This window comes from Pollicipes pollicipes, unplaced genomic scaffold (genome assembly GCF_011947565.3).
Source record: "Pollicipes pollicipes isolate AB1234 unplaced genomic scaffold, Ppol_2.1 Scaffold_4881;HRSCAF=5763_pilon_pilon_pilon, whole genome shotgun sequence".
Classification (NCBI taxonomy): domain Eukaryota; kingdom Metazoa; phylum Arthropoda; class Thecostraca; order Pollicipedomorpha; family Pollicipedidae; genus Pollicipes; species Pollicipes pollicipes.
Genome location: NW_023596576.1, coordinates 29,031,289 through 29,051,062, shown reverse-complemented (window position 1 = coordinate 29,051,062; position 19,774 = coordinate 29,031,289). Strand labels below are relative to the sequence as shown.

At 55.8% G+C, this 19,774-nt stretch overlaps 2 protein-coding genes across 2 annotated transcripts in view; both read right to left on the bottom strand.

The window, feature by feature from the left end:
• Window positions 1-19,774, bottom strand: part of LOC119101613 (vacuolar protein sorting-associated protein 13A) — a gene marked incomplete at its 5' end in the record, with an annotated part of 57,870 nt that overhangs the window by 14,902 nt on the left and 23,194 nt on the right. The window contains 25 exon segments of the mRNA XM_037224994.1: window positions 681-886; window positions 1,276-1,433; window positions 2,022-2,170; window positions 2,447-2,559; window positions 2,939-3,067; window positions 3,321-3,445; window positions 3,802-3,911; window positions 4,870-4,972; window positions 5,279-5,474; window positions 5,944-6,059; window positions 6,854-6,959; window positions 7,304-7,383; window positions 7,932-8,082; window positions 8,486-8,659; window positions 9,258-9,421; window positions 9,773-9,866; window positions 10,242-10,461; window positions 10,714-10,889; window positions 11,245-11,420; window positions 11,854-12,046; window positions 12,519-12,649; window positions 12,795-12,987; window positions 13,370-13,537; window positions 13,961-14,074; window positions 14,676-14,853. Of these exon segments, the coding sequence (XP_037080889.1) occupies window positions 681-886; window positions 1,276-1,433; window positions 2,022-2,170; window positions 2,447-2,559; window positions 2,939-3,067; window positions 3,321-3,445; window positions 3,802-3,911; window positions 4,870-4,972; window positions 5,279-5,474; window positions 5,944-6,059; window positions 6,854-6,959; window positions 7,304-7,383; window positions 7,932-8,082; window positions 8,486-8,659; window positions 9,258-9,421; window positions 9,773-9,866; window positions 10,242-10,461; window positions 10,714-10,889; window positions 11,245-11,420; window positions 11,854-12,046; window positions 12,519-12,649; window positions 12,795-12,987; window positions 13,370-13,537; window positions 13,961-14,074; window positions 14,676-14,853 (3,723 nt within the window).
• On the bottom strand, window positions 16,225-19,574 carry LOC119101614 (uncharacterized). The gene has a single exon (XM_037224995.1). The coding sequence runs from the start codon at window positions 19,006-19,008 to the stop codon at window positions 17,095-17,097; it is 1,914 nt and encodes a 637-aa protein (XP_037080890.1). The 5' UTR covers window positions 19,009-19,574; the 3' UTR covers window positions 16,225-17,094.

The following is a 19,774-nucleotide window of genomic DNA, read 5'->3' as shown; positions in this document are numbered from 1 at the left end:
AAACTCGGAAAATCTAATTGCGCTCAAACTATGCAAAATAATAACAAATATCAGTATAAGATGAATCGTTGCCAAATACAAACACAAACTCGCTTGACAGAGAAGACAGGTAGCCAGAGCCGAAAAAAGGACAAGATGCGCGTGTTTCGCATTAAAGGCGAGGCAAATAGCATGTGGGCGTTCAATCAATGAAGGTCGAAGAGTTCTTGGAGCAGTTCAGAGACCATTTAGGTGAAGTTACCCACCGGTCAAGAACGCTAAAATGAGCGTAGCTGAATGTACACTTGCAGTGTACGGCGTAGAGGGTTACACAACAGTTGTGCCGACATTGTGAATTAGGGTGCTGGTGTCCTCATGCGTCACGTAAGGATTTCGTAGTAATGGCAGCATGCGCACAAGTTACAATGTTCGTAAGTTTGTATGCGGAAGTGCAACGCCTAGGCATTCGACGGCGTTAATGTCAATTTCAGAGCATGCCCTTATACCTGAGACCTAGACCTAGCTACACGCACATGCGGCAAAACACTTGTCCTCACTTCCGCGTCACACGCATTGGCATACAGACCATGCACGCAACAAGAAGCACCACTGACAAACAAAACAACGGCATCATCACTCCGCCGGCCCAACTCACCAGCACCAGCCGCGCCACTACCAGCACTGGCACCGCCGGGCCTCACCTGGTGCCGACGGGCTGCACCAGCAGGCGGCAGTGGTAGGCCACCAATAGCGGTACAGCCGCCGCCTCGCCCGGCTTCAGCACGGCTACCTGACGTAGCGAGCCGAACGGGTTGGCCGCCTCGGCGGCAGGCGAGACCTGCAGCGCGCCCGCCAGCTCTGCCTCGTGGTACAGCAGCAACACGGGCGCCGATAGGCCGTTTATCACCTGGCCGACGCCGGCGGCATTAGCGGTGTTTGTCGGTGCCGCCAGAACAACACGATACAGACATGGAGAGGTCAACACGCCCCTTGACGGACGGCTGAATGGAGGGGATGTATGGCAGTGCCAGCGAGTAACAACATCGAGTACTAGAAAAGCCATGCTAAAGAGGCGCTTGACCTTCACTGATGAATTTTCATGTCTTCTCCAACATACAACAATCTCCACTGTTCATCCCATTGCTCGACCTCACTATGGAAACCACTGCCACTCGAAGACAAACAAACGAAGCCAACACGCTGGTGCTCTTAAGACCAAAATCGGCTGTGCACCACGCTGCCACGACCTGAAACTCACCTGGAGCGGTGAGGTGAGCCGGACAGCGCGCAACTCACCTGGAGCGGTGAGGTGAGCCGGACAGCGCGGTGCTCGCCGCGCGCCGTCGTCTCCAGCACGGCCTGGTAAGGCGTCACCTTGTCGCCCGCGCGGCGCCGCAGCGACACCAGGCGGCGCAGCGAGCGTGACGGCAGCAGCGCCAGCGCCGGCTCGAAGTCTGTTGACGCGGGGAGAGGGAGGAACCATGTCAGACTGGGGAGGGGTCGGAGAGGCTATCACAGGGAGACGGCAGCAGCGCCAGCGCAGGCTCGAAGCCTCCCGCCGCGGGGAGGGGGAGACACATCAGACTGGGGCGGGATCGGAGAGGCTACCACAGATATATTGCGGCAGGAGGTGCACCGATTCATTGATTGTCTGAAATACAATCCAGGCGTCTGTCATTGCAGGCGACCCACTAAAGCTGGCGAACTTGCTAACTTGAGCAAGATGGCAAACGCGCTTGAAGCTATGATTCTTTTCAGCTCACCATTGTAATCCACGTGGCATTACCAATTTACTGAGCGTGTAACAGACGTTTTAGAAAGGTAATGGAGAGAACATCCGGAGTGGGGCACCCGAACCATTTATTACTCCACTTGAAACCATGGACACTGTCTGGGGGCGGTAAACATTACCATAGTATATACCAATGATGTCCGATATCTCCGATCAAGCAGAACTTGGTGGGAGACTGCAGGTTGGTCACTTTCGGCGTCAGAACTCACGGCACGCCATCACCGTCTGATTACTGCTACGGTTACCTTACCCGGCGCCTCTATTCTGATCTTCTGTCGGATGGCCAGATGATAGAGCTCGGGCAGCGTCCTCTCGTCAAACCGTAGCGGCGTGGTGACCGCCGTTAGGACGGTGCCGATGAACTCCTCCACTTTGCTGCCGCCACTGCCCGCACTCAGTCTGCCGCGCAAACACGGTGCCGGAAAACGATTACCGATTCATATTAACGAAGCCTATAATGCTCCTATGATACACGAGAGGAATGCACTTTAAGAAACGCAGCGCTTGCAGCAAAACCTGACCTAATTCCTCGCACCAAGATGACACGACTATGCCAAGATACGCACACAAAGTGATGTCTAACAGAGATTGTTACGTGTGTCCCACGAAGCTATGACGGTAGACCACATGAGTAGCGACAGCGGCCACTCGTCGAATTGGTACGCCGTCACTGACCTCTTGTGACACTGGTTCAGCGCTTGGGTGGGACTGGTCGGTACTGGAGAGCCGGGAACGACGTCCTGGTAGCCGTAAATACACTCCGCCAGCACCTTCTCGGCGCCCAGCTTCTGCCCAGCACACGTGGAGAGCAGCCAGCAGTTATTGCGACGGCCGCGGTGGCGTAGACAAGGAGCAGGCGCGACACCACCCAACGGCCGCGGTGGCGTAGACAAGGAGCAGACGTGACACCACCCAACGGCCGCGGTCGCGTAGACAAGGAGCTGACGTGACACCACCCGACGGCCGTGGCGCAATGACGTTTCCTTTTCTAAACGATCGTAAATGGACAGAACGTTGCCATCCATACAAAAAACTATCTTTAAAAGCACGTACGTTTTCTGTCAAATCTCTACGCAGCCCACCACATTACTGGACGGGAACAAAAGCAGCGCACATCACAGTGGCAGCCTGCTGTTGGTGTAAGATCATTAGATCGACCTGTCGTACCTCCGCCCTGCCCAGCACGACGACCTTGAAGTCGTCTCCCAGCCGGTTGTCGACGCTGAGGCCCCTTTTGGAGGATTGCTGGTGCGGCTCCGGCCCCCGGGTCCGTTCGTCCGTCACCCACGACACCACCTGGTGCAGCGCGCGGCTGGTGAGCGGACGGCTGCGGCAGCGGGCGGGGCACAGCCGCAGGGAGCGGGTACCAAAGACCATTGTTACGCTGCAAAGTCAACCAACAAAAACCAAGCACAGTGGGTGCGCTCTAGAATCAGGATACGACATAGGCAGAAATTGCGGATGACATACTGAGAGGGCATACAAGATGAGTTGACACAAAACAGCGGTGGTCGGAGGTGAACGGCTCCGCCCACGACAGCCCACCCACCTCCCGCGTGACGTTAACTGCCTGGGGCGTTAGCGTGACATCCATCGGGTCACGTGACTCGATCAGCACATAGGTGGCCAGCTGGGCGGGCGGTGCCACTGACGCCGTCACCATCACCTCCGGGCCTGAAAAGCCAGCCGTGGTGTCGGCGGACGGCGAGTCACCGCGAGTGGCGAAGCCGCCATAGCTCATCCGTCACGACGTTGGGGCAGATGGGGCGTGGATTTAGAATTGCCTCCGGGGGGACGAAAAGTCACCATGCTCATCGTTATGTGCGCTATGGATTTTCTAGAGGCGATGGCACGCACATACGAAACTCAGTGCAACATGTGCTCAACTAACATGTGTGCATGGCGCGGGATGTTGACAGTCGCCCAACGAAGGGCAAGTAACCAAAACAACACAACCTTGATACACATATAAGACAAAATCCAGTTATATTCCTCTCCAAATCCACATCATGCAGCACGCCGGGTCGCACCGTCCGGCATGTCCTGGCCGGTCTGACCCGGTGGCCTGGGGTCAGCAGCGGGCGGCTCTGCCTCACTCTCCTCCGCCTCCTCTCCGTCCTCTACGCCCTCCTCGTTGTCACTGCCGACGTACAGTCACAGTCAGCACTGCAGCCACAATCAGCACTACAGCTCTAGTCAGTACCGCAGCCACAGTCAGCACTGTAGCTCCAGCCACCACTGCAGCCACAGTCAGCACTGCAACCACAGTCAGCACTACAGCCACAGTCAGCACTGCAGCCACAGCCAGCACTGCAGCTTCAGTCAGCACTGCAGCTACAGTTAGCACTGCAGCCATAGCCAGTACAGCAGTCACAGTCAGTACTGCAGCTCCAGTCAGCACTGCAGCCACAGTTAGCACTGCAGCCAGTCAGTACTGCAGCCACAGTCAGTACTGCAGCTCCAGTCAGCACTGCAGCCACAGTTAGCACTGCAGCCACAGCCAGTACTGCAGCTCCAGTCGGCACTGCAGCCACAATCAACACTGCAGCCACAGCAAGTACTGTAGCTCCAGTCAACACTGCAGCTCCAGTCAGCACTGCAGCCACAGTTAGTACTGCAGCCACAGTCAGCACTACAGCCACAGACATCACTACACCCACAGTCAGCACCGCAGCCAGTCAGCACTGCAGCCAGTCAGCACTGCAGCCACAGCCAGTACTGCAGCTCCAGTCAGCACTGCAGCCACAGCAAGTAATGCAGCCCCAGTCAGCACTGCAGCCACAGTTAGCACTGCAGCCACAGTCAGCATCTCTCACGGAAGAGTTTTAAGTGTAGTCTTCTAACAGTTTGACCGGGTTCGACATAATGAAAAAGGAGCAAGTTTTGCATGTTTCCGTCAGTTTTTAGCGCACTTTTTACCTAGGTTCACTAATCAGTATATGCAAAACTAACTAAATTGTAACACAAACACGAAGTGAAAAGCGTTATTGGCAGCACAGGATGACGAGCAATAATTAGAACGATAAAAACCAAAATGTCCGAAATCCCCACATACGTCGACACGCACTGCCGATTCCGTGCCGTTCTGTTGCCTGCACCTGGAGAAGAGGTGGCCGAAGGCAGTAGCGATCTTCTCCATGAAGCCGTCGTCCGAGTCGGAGTCGGTGGTCATCATGCTACCTACGATGTGACTGGACGCTTCTGGAAGCAGACACAAGTCAGAGACTGAAAACTGTCGTGGATGGATGAATGGAGAGACAAAGAGGCCGAAGCAATAAGCGGGACTTACCGATACCAGAACCATGACCCACCTAGAACCCTAAAGTGGAACTAATCACTCGGCACAACAAAGACGCGTACGACCGAGCACGCATTATCAGCCTGGCATACCAAGGCACACTCACAGCCCCGACAACAACCACCCCTTGCTCCAGACCCGCACCTCCCTCTACAGCCCCCCTCCCCCTCCACCCCCCAACCCCCACCCTGCGCCCTCTGCCAGCTCACTGGATCGGCGTTTCCGTCGTGTGTACTTGCGCGGCGTCTTGATGCGGCGCATCCTGTGCGCCTGCTCCTCGTCCGTGTCGACGGTACTTGTGGTGGCCGAGCCGGCCGACGGCGGCGCCAACGGGCCGCCGCGATCCGGCTGGTCCTCCGGCAGGGAGGCGCCGCACGAGATTGGGTGTGCGCCGCTCCGGAACACCTGGCAGCAGCACGGGGACGCCGGTCAGTGGCAGGGTGTCACCAACACGGCAGGGGCAGGCGGTGTCTGAGGGATCAGTGGTGGTAGATCGACGGTGGATGGACGGTGGATTGACGGCGGCTGATTGAACAATTGATACGTGGCGGCTAATAGCAGTGCAAAAATCATGTTGGGCTGGTTCCAGTAACATATTTGCAAAAACAGCCCAATGACATCTGAAGTTACCTGCAGTGTTGGAGAGGCAGATTCAAATCCGCTGAGAATAGACAATGGCACTATACCTCGGGCATGTACTGATCAAACATGAACAAACAAGAAAAGGCGAGAGCAAACGCAGACGCGACAACTAGGTTACAGTTCCCTGTCGCAGTACATCGCGCCCCGCCGGTGTGCTTCACCGAGCGGAGCGTTGCCGGAGCGTTGCCGCGGAGCGTTGCCGCGGAGCGTTGCCGCGGAGCGTCGCGGTTACCTTGAACAGGACCTCGTACGGTCGGTAGTCCTCCTCCGCCCGCAGCACCGGCTCTAGGATGGGTTCCCAGGCGCCGATGTCGTCACTGAAGCAGGACATCTGCAGGTGCAGCTCCCCTGAAGTGGAGACGGCCGTGTGCCGATCTAGTGCGCCCCAAGCGCCGAGTGAGGCGTGTGGAGCTTCAGCGGCGCCGGGGCGCGGCAGAGCCACGCTTGAAGCGGGCAGGGGCCTCAGGCCGGGGGCGTACAAGGAGTAACGATGTTTCACCAGACGCTATGACCGATTACTAACCATCCCGTGTTCCTACTTGGTTACGGGATGTATTGAAATAAACTTAAATTCGTTTTAAGTCATGCCCAAAAACTGTTCGCGTGCGTGTGTTTAAACAGAACATGCGTTATTTGAGGGTGTCTTCCAAAATAGAGCACAGCTTTGAATCCCACGAACAGGAGGCCGGACGCCGGGCGGTCCCCACGTTTACGACTCTCAAGCATTGGCAAACCCAGCGGATCTCAGCGTTATTCAGCCAACCATGACAAACAAAATCAGACCTCCTCGCGCTCACCGACATGACAATGTTTCTGCATCTGCATTACAGCGCCGACTGTACCAAGTCCGTCCACCTCAAACAGCCCAAGAATTTCGCTTACGCCATGAGCTGCAGCGCGCGCCCGGTAAAGCGCTGCTGCACCGGCCGCTCGTCCGGTCGAGGCCAGCCCGTCCCGCCGCTCGTCCCGTCGAGGCCAGCCCGTCCCGCCGCTCGTCCCGTCGAGGCCAGCCCGTCCCGCCGCTCGTCCCGTCGAGGCCAGCCCGTCCCGCCGCTCGTCCCGTCGAGGCCAGCCCGTCACCCGCGGCAGCCGGCGGCACCCGCTACTCGGGCCGGTGCGGACCAGCAGGCCAGTGGACCGACCTTTCAGGTAGGCCATCTGGCTCCAGTCGCACAGGGACAGCTCCAGCGCCGAGTGGATGGCCACGACGGGGAACCTCTGGTCGTCCTCCTCGCGCTCAAACACCACCTGGCGGACGGCGTGAGGATGCGTGAGATGCACGCACACTGCCAGGAGCAATCGTCTCCCAGATGAGGACGATCGTTATACGTGCTGCGGGAAGCGCACACGGCACGCTCGCCACCTCAGAGCACAGCCAGCGGCAAACACTTCTACGCCACCCACATCTGCAGCTCGCTTATTGTTATATTTCTCTCGTATGGCTTCATTTCAATTAGACAACATCACATCACACCATAACACGTTGCTGAGTAAAGCAAAGTAGTAACACGACTGATGATCACACATGTCATACCATATTACTGATAACAAGACTCACAACACTGTCACCGTTCGTTCGACATTAGGCGTACCGATATCTCCGGTGTGCGAATCTCCAGAGATTCGGATGGTTTGTTGGTGGGGAACACCGGCCTTGCGCAGATGTGCTCCCCTGAGAATAACAAGCAGAATGACAGAAAAGTATCATGTGTCTCATATTGATGGATTCACACACCTTTTGTAAAAAAAAAAACAGCTGTTTCCTGCAGCTCTCACTTACAACACTCGACTGATGACGTAATGAACCAGTGGGACGCATTGTGGAGACATTGCATAACTTCGTGCGCCGACACAATGTCTTCAGGGGCGCCATCACATGTGGTTCTCTATAGCAGTGGACGCAGAAGGATGTCGGGATCACAACGCTCCTTACGGTGGCCAGATGTCCGGAATGCGTAACGAGCACACCAACCCAAATTGACTGCAGAACGGACTATAACCTGATTCATGTATCCTGATTACGACACTTGCTCACAGAGAAGCTGTCATAATGCAGTAAAGCTTTGCTCCCGTCGGGAGTGCACCCTCCGGCATATAAGCCACTATACAGTACATACTTTTGCTACCTTCCCATAACTGAATACAAAGCACGTCCGTCTAGTGACGTCATCGCACTCGTGTATCGTACTCATCCCGCCCCTACGTCTGCCCAGCCCTCACCGGGCTCCTCCAGCGGCGGGGGCTTCTCTAGCGCCCTGGGCAGCCAGATGTTTTCAATAGTGGGGCTGGAAGGCAGACTGTCGGCCTCGGCCGAGGCGGGTCGCTGGCTGCCCTGCAGCCGGTCCATGCTCAGTCGCACGTCCGCGACCACCTGTAGGCAGAGCGGGCCGTGGCAGCGGCCGGGCATGGCCGCTACACTCACCGAGCTGGTGATGGACTGCCACCAGCCGATGTGACACGGCTGTTGCTGCTGAGTGGCATACGCGACAGCATGTGGCAAACCGTCCACACGGGAAGTGATCACTGCTTAGCACCACATCCCGAAGAAGCACGCCAAACGCGGGAAGGTGCACGACATTAATCACTGCTATTTGAGCAATCCAAAGTTCACACGTTCAACCACGATGTAATTCTTTGCACAAGCATCTAATCAAAATTGATCTGAAGGACACAACAGTAGCATGCATGATTACCCGACCACCAAGATCAACGAGCAGCGGACGAAGCTACCGTGCGAACACTTCGCGGTTGTCCCATCTCTGCGTCTGTCGTACCTGCGAGATGGTGCGGACCACTGACTCCACTAGTCGGACGTTGAGCTCGTTCAGAGCTATCGCCATGGCAACGCCCGTGTCGCCTTCCGGCCCCACGTAGGTCATGGAGAGGTCGCAGGGCTCGAGGACGACCCGCTCCGTCCGCCGCGGAGCGCCCCGCCGGGTCTGGCAGAGCTGAAACGGCCGCCACGAACTCCGCCAGAGTACAAGACGACTGAGGTACATCAAGCAGCACGCAGAACGTTGATACTCATTGTGGACATAGGAAACACAGGCGTTATCTAAAGGAATGAGAGAGGAGAGCAGGAGGTGAACCATTAGCAATCCAAACAACTATGCGAGACGACCGGTACGGCCGGCTGTACAAACGCGGCTGTATGAAAAACACCCAACGCAGGGTGAGAAATTTCACCGGCGAAGCCGTTAACACGCACACGCACACGCACACGCACACGCACACGCACACGCACACACACACACACACACACACACACACACACACACACACACACACACACACACACACACACACACACACACACACACACACACACACACACACACACACACACACACAAAGCGCGCGCGCGCACACAGAGTCACGTCCGAAATGCTCGCTCAAGAATGCATGCCAGTCATTCACACTGATGTTCTGTAATACGCGGATCACAGACGACCGTTCTGGCATCAAGATGACCGCTGTCACCACCTCCTCAAACAGTCTACATCGGGTGCGCCCCGTTCGTGGCCGTCTGGACGCGGCGCCACGGACCTGCAGATCTGCCAGCGACAGCGAGCCGCTGGGTGGCTGGCCGGTCGCCCGCACGTAGTTGAGCGCCACCTCGGCCCGGGTCACCAGCCGGCGTCCAGTGACCTCGGTCGGGTCGACCAGCAGCACCAGCTCGGGCGTCCGCAGCTGAGCAGTCACCGTGAGACCTGCGCCGGACAGGGCAGATCAGGTTAGGCCAGGACGCAGCGGGGCGTCAGATGAGCGGTGGCAGCAGTGGCGGGTCTCGGTGGACGGCTGTCCCTGAGCAGCCTCCAAGGGAATGGGACAGTGATCGGCTGTTACCACCATGTTTAGGCGAGGAAATGTTCAAACTTCAAGCGACTCGGCTCGGAACTTTGGCGCTGAAAATACTCGTCGCTTGGATCCCGCACGTTTACTCAAAAATCGTGTATGAATACTGAAATCCGTTCTCGACAAGTCACAAAAAAGCAGTGCTGAAATAACGCACTACGCTCGAAAAATGCTTGCAAACGGTTTTGCCAATTTCGACAACGTACCATTTTCTTCTTCGTGGACAGCCGACCTGGCAGCCGAAAGGTATCCACTGGTGCTGCCAGATGAGGTCGGAGTTTCCGAATGGATTTGATGGAGCTGGAAAAGAACACTATTACGCTCTTTATTTCATCGTACATTCTTGTCATCAAAATGCAAAATGATGAATACCTGATGATCGTAGAGAATGTAGATGCTTCACAGGAAAACAACGCCATCTTTTCGAAACAGTGAAAACATACTAAGATTGTTTCGATCTAGCTTGCGAAAGTACATCATTAGGTCATTGTAAAGGTGAGTCTGATGAATTCCATGTCCAACTCTGTCACAGTCTCACAGCCGGACTGGTTCCCAGCCCTGACCATCTTAAGTCAAACATCGCACCGTACAGCGACGCCGGCCACGCCACGCAGAGCCCCCCGCCACCCCTCTCGCGTGGCCCGCCCACGGCTGCTCCCCTGCCCACGGCGTCACCTTGCTGGTCCAGGCGGGAGCATGCGCCTCAGCGGCGGCGGCAGCCGGCGCGTGGGGACAGGCGTCGCTGAAGAAGCAGTGGATGAGCGCCATGTACGGTACGGAGAGCGTGACCCGCGTGCTCTCGAGCAGCGCGCGCACCGCGTGGTCGCCAGCGGCGGAGCGCTCCAGCGTCACTTCCAGCAGCGCGCCGTCCTTGACGGTGGCCGGCTCCAGCAGCCTGCAGACCGATGGCCGGTCGTTGAGGTGTGGCGGGGGACCGGAGTACGATGGCGAAACAGCATACGGAACAGTCACACAGGCACATAGGATGCAAGCATGGCGCATAACGTGCCACGAGCATGTGACGGGCGGCTGTAGTTCTTAACGGTGTTTAGCCGACAGAGAAGGATGTACATCCACCCCGTGTGTTAACGCAGCATAGACGGGGCCCCGACCGAGCCCGAACCCCTCTCCACACCGCGCCACACACCGCTTGACGACGGCCGGACTCTCGGGACGAGCGTCGGCCAGCGTCAGCTGCTGCAGGGTCACCCGCGCCGACATGGAGTGATCCGAGTACTGGTCGAGCTCGGCGCGCGCCTCGCCCACCTCGCAGCGCAGCAGCGCGTGTGCCTCGTCTCGGGTGGGCGAGCTCGAGCCGGCCATCTGCAGTAGCTCGAAAGGAGAGGTGAAGCTACGCTGTGATGCCGGTACTGGTTCACTTCGCGTGAGGGGGCGTTACACTCAAGACAAACAATGGAGCGTAAAATGTTCAACAAGGACTACTTTGTTCCCATTTATTCGTTCAAGAAGCGGACCAAGTTGTACTGTGATATTAACTCAGAAACAGCGAAAAGACAATGCTAATGAATAACCACTGAATGCACTGAGAAATCGCACATTTCGCAGCCACATTTACGACACCCTACGCCGAGGAGTTGGGGCAGCACTCCTGGTCGCCTTCCCCATCCTCTCAGTATCGGCCGCCGCCTCCGCAGCCCCGCGAGCGTGAGTGCCTCACCTGTCCGCCGTCGTCGTACAGAGTGACGACAGCGCCGTCCAGCGCGACAGAGACGATGGCCTCGGGCCGCGCCTCGCCGGAGAGGAAGGCCTGCAGCCGCTGGCCCACCATCTCGTCCACGCCCGGCGGCAGCTGGACCATCGCCAGCTCCGGAGAGAACGTACGCCAGCTCTCATCTGGCGGAGAGGCGTGATGACGAGCTCAGAGTCGGGCATCGTGCGGCTTTGTTGTCGAGATATTTCATCAAAGTACACCGAGTCGGCGGAAGAGGATAATGAGACAGGGGGAACACGCGTCAAAATCTAAAATTGACATAAGAGTTCAGCACATCCGCACCCGAACGTTGCCGGAGTCACGATGAAAGCCGGAGATAGTCATTACCACTTCGTCCAACCAGTTCCAACGCCAGACCAATGCCTGCTATTCTAAGAGAACTAACCAATTCTTACGCACACCTCCACAACAGCGTGAAGTGGGACCACCTCCAGTACGTTTTCACTCAGCCAGGCTCCACAGGGGACCTGCCGCAACATGCTCCAGCGAGTCGTCACCTACCACCACCGCAGCTTATAGCCGCGTCTGATGACCGGAAAGCGTGACGTCGCTCACCGGCGAACTGTCCCTCGGCCAGGTTCTCCGTCAGCACTGTGTAGACGAGGGTGACGTCGCTCTGGGCCACGTCCAGATGCAGTGTGTCCAGGCTGGCGGAGATGCCGAGTGGCAGCACACCAGATGGCGCCGGCAACACGACTCGCTGCACGTCCACGCGCAGCCCGGCCGGCGCCATGATCGGGTCCAGCACCTGACGCGCGAGGGGAGGGGCGACGGTCAGACGGCAGGATGAGGACGCGGCAGCCGGCCGGCGGCTGTTGGAACGCTGATAATGATTGATATTTTTGACAGTTTGTTGGGCGTGGTAGATGAAAAGAAATCTTCCTCATAGTTGGTCAATTGGTATCGGGATTCAGTTGCAGGTGGCACGACTGACGTTCGTGTGTCACTGAAGCCCCGCACTGATCTTTGCAACCTAAATCCTTAACATCCTCGAATATCACACCAGCATCTCAATTTCAAGGACTAAAAGCCGTTTTGTCCCATTTAAAAACGCTGCTGCATGTACAACATCGACATCGTTTGCATTGATATTCACGTTGTTTTATCATCGTGTTCACAACTGCGACAAAACCGAAAGGACATAATTGGGAGGCAGGCAGACCTCCGCAGCTCGATATTTGCAGACCAGACACACGACCGCAGCCCCTGTCCAGTGATACCTCCAGGTCGCCGCTCATGGTGAGGGCGGCACGGCTGATCTGCACGTCGCCCAGCCGGACCATGATGTTGTCGATGACGTGACGGGACGGCTTCTCCTTCAGCTTGATCAGGTTCTCCACCGTCAGGTCGCCTGTTCCACGGAAGGACACGAGGTTGAGCGTCGCGTTTACTGTTGGTGCATCTTGGTCACCTCTGCCTGATTTCGAAGCGCACTCTTTCAAACAAAACATGCATTCCTCAACTCTGTCACCACGGCGGTGACGCCCGCCACTGACCGAGGTTGACCAGCAGTGCCTCTCTAGAGCGCGAGTGTCCAGGGATGACCAGCAGCGGCGCGTGCAGCTGCACGTCCAGGCTGAGGGTGGGCGCCTGCCGCTGGGCGCCGGCCACGCCGTCCGCCAGGCGGCGCTCGGCCTCGCGCGCCGCCCAGCCGCCCAGCTCGGGCACCACGAACGGCGCCAGGAAACTCTGCCGACGGCGGGGAGGAGGCGGTGATCACTCGGCGTGCGGCAGGGAAACAGGTAGTGATGACAGGTCAGACGACACGGAACCCAACGAGCACCGAAATGAGCACAAACCGTATCGTGAGGAAGACCGTTTCACAAAAGCAGTGAGGCATAACACTGGCCGAGCTTCACCAGCAACGCCAACGACGCGCGGGCGGCACAGGTGCCGCACAGAGAAGTGGAAATAACGGAAGCGGATATCACCGCAATGCCTCGTCGTGACTCGCATAAGTCATAACTTAGAGGTACAAATTCGCAACCCAGTAGCGTGCTACTTGACAAACCCTTCCCAGAGAGCGTCATTAGCAAAGCCCAGCCCACGTGCTCTCAGGAGGCGCACTGACCTGCATTTCAGCCACGATCTTGTGCAGCAGGAGAACGTGCAGGCGACCGACGCGGAGCCGGACGGAGCCCTGAGGCCGGGTCGGCTCAGTCAGCTCCAACGGCGACCGGCCGCCCGACAACAGCGCCACGCCCAGCTCCAGTAGCTTTTCGTCCTCCATCGAGACGATCTGCCGATACACGGCCGTTGGCGAGGGTCTAGAATAACGGGGGTGACCGGGAGGATCTGAAGACATGTGGGTTTATTGAGAAATCCTGCGACACGTGAATATCGACAGGACCCGAGGACGCGTGGGTTACCCGGATAACCTGAAGGCATGCCGACTCTGAATTACCGATGGCTCGGTCGGTCAGAGATAATAAACGGGCACAGACCATCTGGCAGTGTGTTCGGCAGCTGATTCGCATTAGAAGCTGAGTTTGCGTCGTCTTTGACTAATACCACTCCGATATGTTTGCCATCCATCGTTTGAAATACCAAGATCAGAGTCTTATCTGCGTTAGAACTACAAACAATCGCAAGCGGGAAAACTGCGCGGCAAAACAGAAATTAAAAGCCATGGCAAATTTAAAAACTGATGCTTCATTCTTACCTTAGAGTACAGGGTGGTTTCTGAAATATCTTCCATGGCAAATTCGGCTAAAGAAGCTTTGAATATCATCTTGTCATTGGCTTTCAGCTGTCCATCGATCTCCGCTCCTGTCAGCTGTAAGCGGCAACGGGTCAAGTTCAATGTGCGCTGTTCCCGATGTAAAAGATACCCAAAAAATTGTGGTAATATACTTATCTATTTTCATGACCTGGATACTCTTCAGACAGTTAGTAATCATTCATCCCATAATCGATGCTCCGATGAAATACGTCAGCTACAATTTTTTTCAGATCACCGGTGATAGACATGCATATAAACGGCAGGCCAACTGGGATAATGATCAAACTGATCTCATTCGTCTTCCTGCGGCATTTGACCATCTCGGACCCGGCAAAAGGCAACGAACAAGCCCTGGAGCAAAACCTTTGACCATGTGAGCACATTAGCTGTCTGTTGGGAAGGCAATATAATACTGGCACCGATCATGAGCCGACCAAATCACACCACCAAACATTCCACAAGCCTCAATCTGCTGTTGTCGGTCCTGCATAAGGAAGTTCAACAGTAGAACTATCCTCGAGGGATCTCCAGGTCTCACTTCCCATGCCTAAAAGTCAACCAAATCACTTACTCTCCGATCAACCTAGCTCCCACTCGCCATCCAGACCCCTCAATAGTCCAGCCCTCACGCACCGACCCCACCCTTCCAACTGACCTTGACCTCCACAAAGTCGGAATCGGTGTCGCACAGCCGCCCGACCACCTCCTGGAGCCGAACCGAGCCGCTGAAGCGGGTGGCTCCGGCCGGTGTCGGCGGACCGTCGGCCATCGGCGCAGCCAGCAGAGCTGGCGACAGCGCCGGCGCCGTCGCCGGTAGGCCCTTGGTGGCCAGCCTGTGGACAGGACCGGCGGCCAATGCACTCAGGCCGCCCGCGAAGGTGTAGAGCTTCCGAGTCATGTAAGGTGTGGAGGGGCAACACCGCTAGGTCTAACAGGGAAAGCGCAATACTACTTTTAGGCCAGGAGGGAAGGGCCATCGTGACAGCCAAAGCCGGAAAGAACAAAGCCATCACTGCACTTCTGTCCGGCAGAAGGGGCAGCCTGGCGGGAGCCGCACCGCTCCAGTTCAGCCAGTCTTGCGGGAGAGCACCGCTCCAGTTCAAACAGTCTGGCGGGAGCGGCACCGCTCCAGTTCAGCCAGTCTGGCGGGAGCGGTAACGCTTCAGTTCAGCCATTCTGGCTGGAGGGGCACCGCTCCAGTTCAGCCAGCCCGGCTGGAGGTGCACCGCTCCAAATCAGTCAGTCTGGCTGGAGGGACGCCGCTCCAGTTCAGTTAGTTTGCCTGGAGGGGCACCGCTCCAGTTCAGCCAGCCTGGCTGGAGGTGCACCGCTCCAAATCAGTCAGTCTGGCAGGAGCGGCACAGCTCCAGTTCGGCCAGTCTGGCGGGAAGGGCATAGCCTCAGTTCAGCCAGTCTGGCAGAGGCGGCACCGCTCTAGTTCGGTCAGTCTGGCGGGAGGGGCACCGCTTCAGTTCAGTCAGTCCGGCGGGAGCGGCACCGTCTCAGTTCAGCCAGTCTGGCGGGAGGGGCACCGCTCCAGTAAGGTCTGGCTGAACAACGGCACTGCTACGGCCAGGTCTGGCAGGGCTGGGACACGCCCTCCTCAGGTCGTGCGAGGAGACAGCATCGCGTCGGTCTCGGCGGTCGCCGCCAGACGCCATCGTTACAGTCAGGCCTCACGGGGACATAAATCGCCTCAGTCACGTCTGATGGGAAAACTCATGGCTGCAGTTTAGCCTGGAAGAGAAATGCATCGCTGTTGTCCGGTCCAAAGCATATCTGTCATTGATCAGCGCAGGGAGGCGTCATTGCAAAGGCGAACACCAACCAGAAAGGAAGCGCATCAACGATAGCCAAAACCGGCGGAAGCCCGACGAGCTGTGTCAGAACAAATCAGCCCTGAACGCCCCCCTGCCAAGTAAGTTCGCCAGTTAGGAAAAAGTGGGCAGCATACCCGATGTCGTTTTTTTCTCAAAAAGAGCAAAGCTCGCTGAAGCGCAAGATGTTTACCAGCCTGAGAAAGCTTGACTGCCGCACAGCCTTCAGCGTTCGCCACCAGCAGTCATCTGGGCCGCCTCCAGAAGGCAAGTCATTATACAGCCCCCACAGGGCAGCACTGTGGCCGCTACGCTACGCTAGTGGGGTGCCAAACGACACTCACAGTTGTGAGGCTGACTTTTCATGACTGCTGCGCTACCGCACAACGGTAAGCTACGTGATGAGGTTGGTACAGAAGACATTGGTAGGGGCTGCCGTTAAGACGCTCGGCCCACCCATGTGGTGCGTGAAAATGCGGAAATCGACTCTCACAAGCTTCCGAGAAACTGGAAACTAAGGTGACGATTTTAAACTTCAGCGTGATTATGTAGATGCCATTCGTGTATTTATTCACTAGCTGTGGAATCACGTCAACTGCAACTTTAACCACAGCTGTGGCTTGTAAAACTTCAGTTGTTGGCTAGAGTTGCTATTGCACGGATGAGTCAGAGATGATACCTGGGACATTTTCAGGGTGCCTTCTTTACGGAAATTCGCACGGTACACTTTCACTCAAATTGTTCACTGGAAAGTACCGCAGTTCCTCCTAAAATTTGGACTCCTCCTCGCCCCTTCCGGAAGCTAGTTCTTGTCCCCCGTCACCCGCATGAGTAAGCTGTTTCTGGTGTTGCAGTACGCACGTGTCTTTCTGGGTTTTCTCGTCCCGACGAGTTTATCTGAGCGGCCGCACTTTGCCTGCCACAGGTCAGTATGGAGGCCGTTTCACCCTAATTGAGTCGGTTTCGGTGCTAACACACCTGTCCCAGTCTTCTTAATTCTAAAATGTTGTTAACACATCCAAGCCTTTCAAGCCTATCGGGGTCGCCACAGCGCTCACAACGAACCCAAGCTAAGGATAAATGTGTCGGCATTTACCTGACCGTAGCGGTCATAATCATGTTAGCACTCTTGTGGCGCAGCAAAGCCCTACGCTGCCACTCAGCACCCGACCAAGACACTGTCACATATAGCCCAAGACCCGACCGACCAGAAATCTATCGGAAACGTTTGGCATTGCCAGCAGCACACATTGCCAGTCAATCACTGCCGCTTTCACTCGAAGGTTCACTTCCGGAGGAGGACGATTCGAGACGGAACGTCTTCACGAAAGCGTCTTTCACACCAGTTTCCTGCTTGGCGTTCCTTTTTTTCCAGCAGATCACGCCGGCGGCTATGCCCCCGGCGCTGAGCAGCAGCAATGCCAGCGACACGCCAATCACGGCTGCTACACCGCCTAGCGTGGACATGGCCTTGCGGAGGGCGGCGGCCCCCTGCACCGTGCTGTTGTCTTCGCCGCTCACCATGGTGCCGCCAGGGGACTGCATGAGCTTCAGCGCACCCTGCGGCCGCTGCGGGAACGACACAGTGATCTGCAGCATCTCCAGCATCCACTTGGTGAACCCAGCGTAGCTGAACATCTCGCCCAGCTTTGCGATCATGACAATGTCCATGAAGCGATCTTTCGCGCGAAAGACCGGCGCGTTCTCCTTCGGCTCGTTGTTGACGAACGAGGAGAAGCACTCGGTACGCATGAGGCCTCTAGAAGAGTTGCCCCAAAAGAAAAGAAAGCCATACTCGCAGTCGTTTGACTCCAGCTGTTGAAAGTAGCTCAGTATCTTGCCCAGTTTCAGGGTGTACGACTTGGCTACATCGCCTGGTTCATACACACGGACGCTCGTCATGGTTTTCGCGTCCTGACCTTTTATCACTACGGTGACGTATTGGTAATAAATGAACCTTCTCAACGGGTAGTTATCATTGTTGGTGTGCATTCCCTTTCCTTTGAGCACGACACGCCCCGGCTTGCTGACGTCTATCATCACTTTGGCTCTGTCCAATACAGGAAACAAAGAACCGTGCTTCTTTTCGCATTGCGACCCTCGAAATCCTTCAGGGCAGGCGCACTTGCAGTCTTTATTCACATATCCGTTATGCTGGCATTTGGGAGGAGTGCTGCCGGATTTTCTGCATGCTGCAGCCCACTTTTCCGGACACTTGTAGACCGAGTTCAAGACAAATTTATCGTAATGCGTTTGAAGATACCCGCCAGATCTGGCGTAGTCAAACATGTACTGGTAATGTGCATCACGAGTGGCGAAAATGATCCGATAGTCTGCGTCCGCAAAGTCAGATTCACCGTACTGCATTAGTGACATGTAATCATAGGGCACCGGGATACTCGTTTCAAATGTCTGCCCCTTTTTGCATCTCTTTCCTTGGTTCCACTTGAAACGAAAGTGCTCCTCCGTTTTGGCTTTTGACATCAGTTCGAGCTCGAAGTTGCGAAAGTTGACGGTGATAAACTGATCACGGTCATATCGTCCCATTTGGTGGTGCAGCCCGAGCGCGTGGCCGAACTCGTGCGCAGCTGCGAACAGCTCGCAGTCGTCCCCAATCGACAACTTCTGGAAGCCCTTCGTGTACTTAAAATTGTTGCCAATCATGGACTGGCACAGGTCTCGGTTGCCTACGCAGATGCCGGGCTCGGTCGTTTTCCTCGTGCATTTCCCGTCCGCTAGTTTTTTGAAAGTGATGCAAGTGGATGAGGCCCACGTGTCTAAGGCTTGTTGGAACAACTTCCGGTTGGCCTTCGTCTCCGTGTCGTAGAAGTAGTTAACACTCGCTCGTCCCTCCTTGTCCAGCCACACTCTACTCGACCGCAGGATGTTCGTCGCCGCGCGCACATGGCCGAAGAGCTCCGGAAGTACTTGCTCTGGCGTGTATATGATGTCGTCGTCAACCGCCAAGGGCGATTCATGCTCATATTCAATAACACCGTAGCCATGTTGTCGTAAAAGCTGAGCTATCTGTTTATGTGTCAAATTTGATCCGGGGTGAATTTCAGCATTGGGAATGGAGCTCTCACCAAATTGATTTAAAAACATCACAGGAGATATGGTCAAACACAAAAGCAAAGGAAAGGAAAAATTGTTCAAATTGGTGTTTATCATGCCTTACAACTAATCAAACCGTCTATGCGTAAACCGCGTTACCTACCACAAGTAAATTTACTTCAAAGTTCACAAGACATGTAAACAGAGCACCTCTACGTGAAAAACTCCCGTCCGGAAGTTCATTTCTCCTCATCACCATCAAACATGCCTTGCAGTAATCGAGTAAAAAGAGACCGTGGCTCCTCGCGTTCCAGCTGTAACAGGTTTTTTTAGCACGCATATTTTGTGCACTGAAGATGATGCATCGCCATTATGTTCTGCTGTCTTCACCATAAAGCCCGACGTAATTTTCAGCTGACGACCTTGGGCCGCGTTCTCGGCTATTTGATGGCATGGTGACACGGAAAACCTTGGACTTGAGGTTTGGATGCGAGATGAATGTGTGACTGACCGAAAATCACCAATATAATTTCAATAGAACCCCTCCAACCTTGTGGGCACCAGCAAGCTGGAAGGGTTTGAGAATGACACTCGCACACCGAAGGTCACTTCCAACACATGTGAAAATAAATAACTGTCTTTTCTGGCGGAGCCTGATGACAAAAACCCAAATGACACATAGGACTGACAAAACACGCATGTTACAGCGCACATCACGTAAGCTCACCGCATCGACGCAGAATATCACAAGACGTATACAGCAAGCGCCAATCATGTACGGGGAGACGACTTCAACCCAGTACACCTACCGCGTGCGATACATGACAGGCACTTCGATGGATGTTAACACCGACTAAAAACTAAACATCGCTTGAGATCCCAG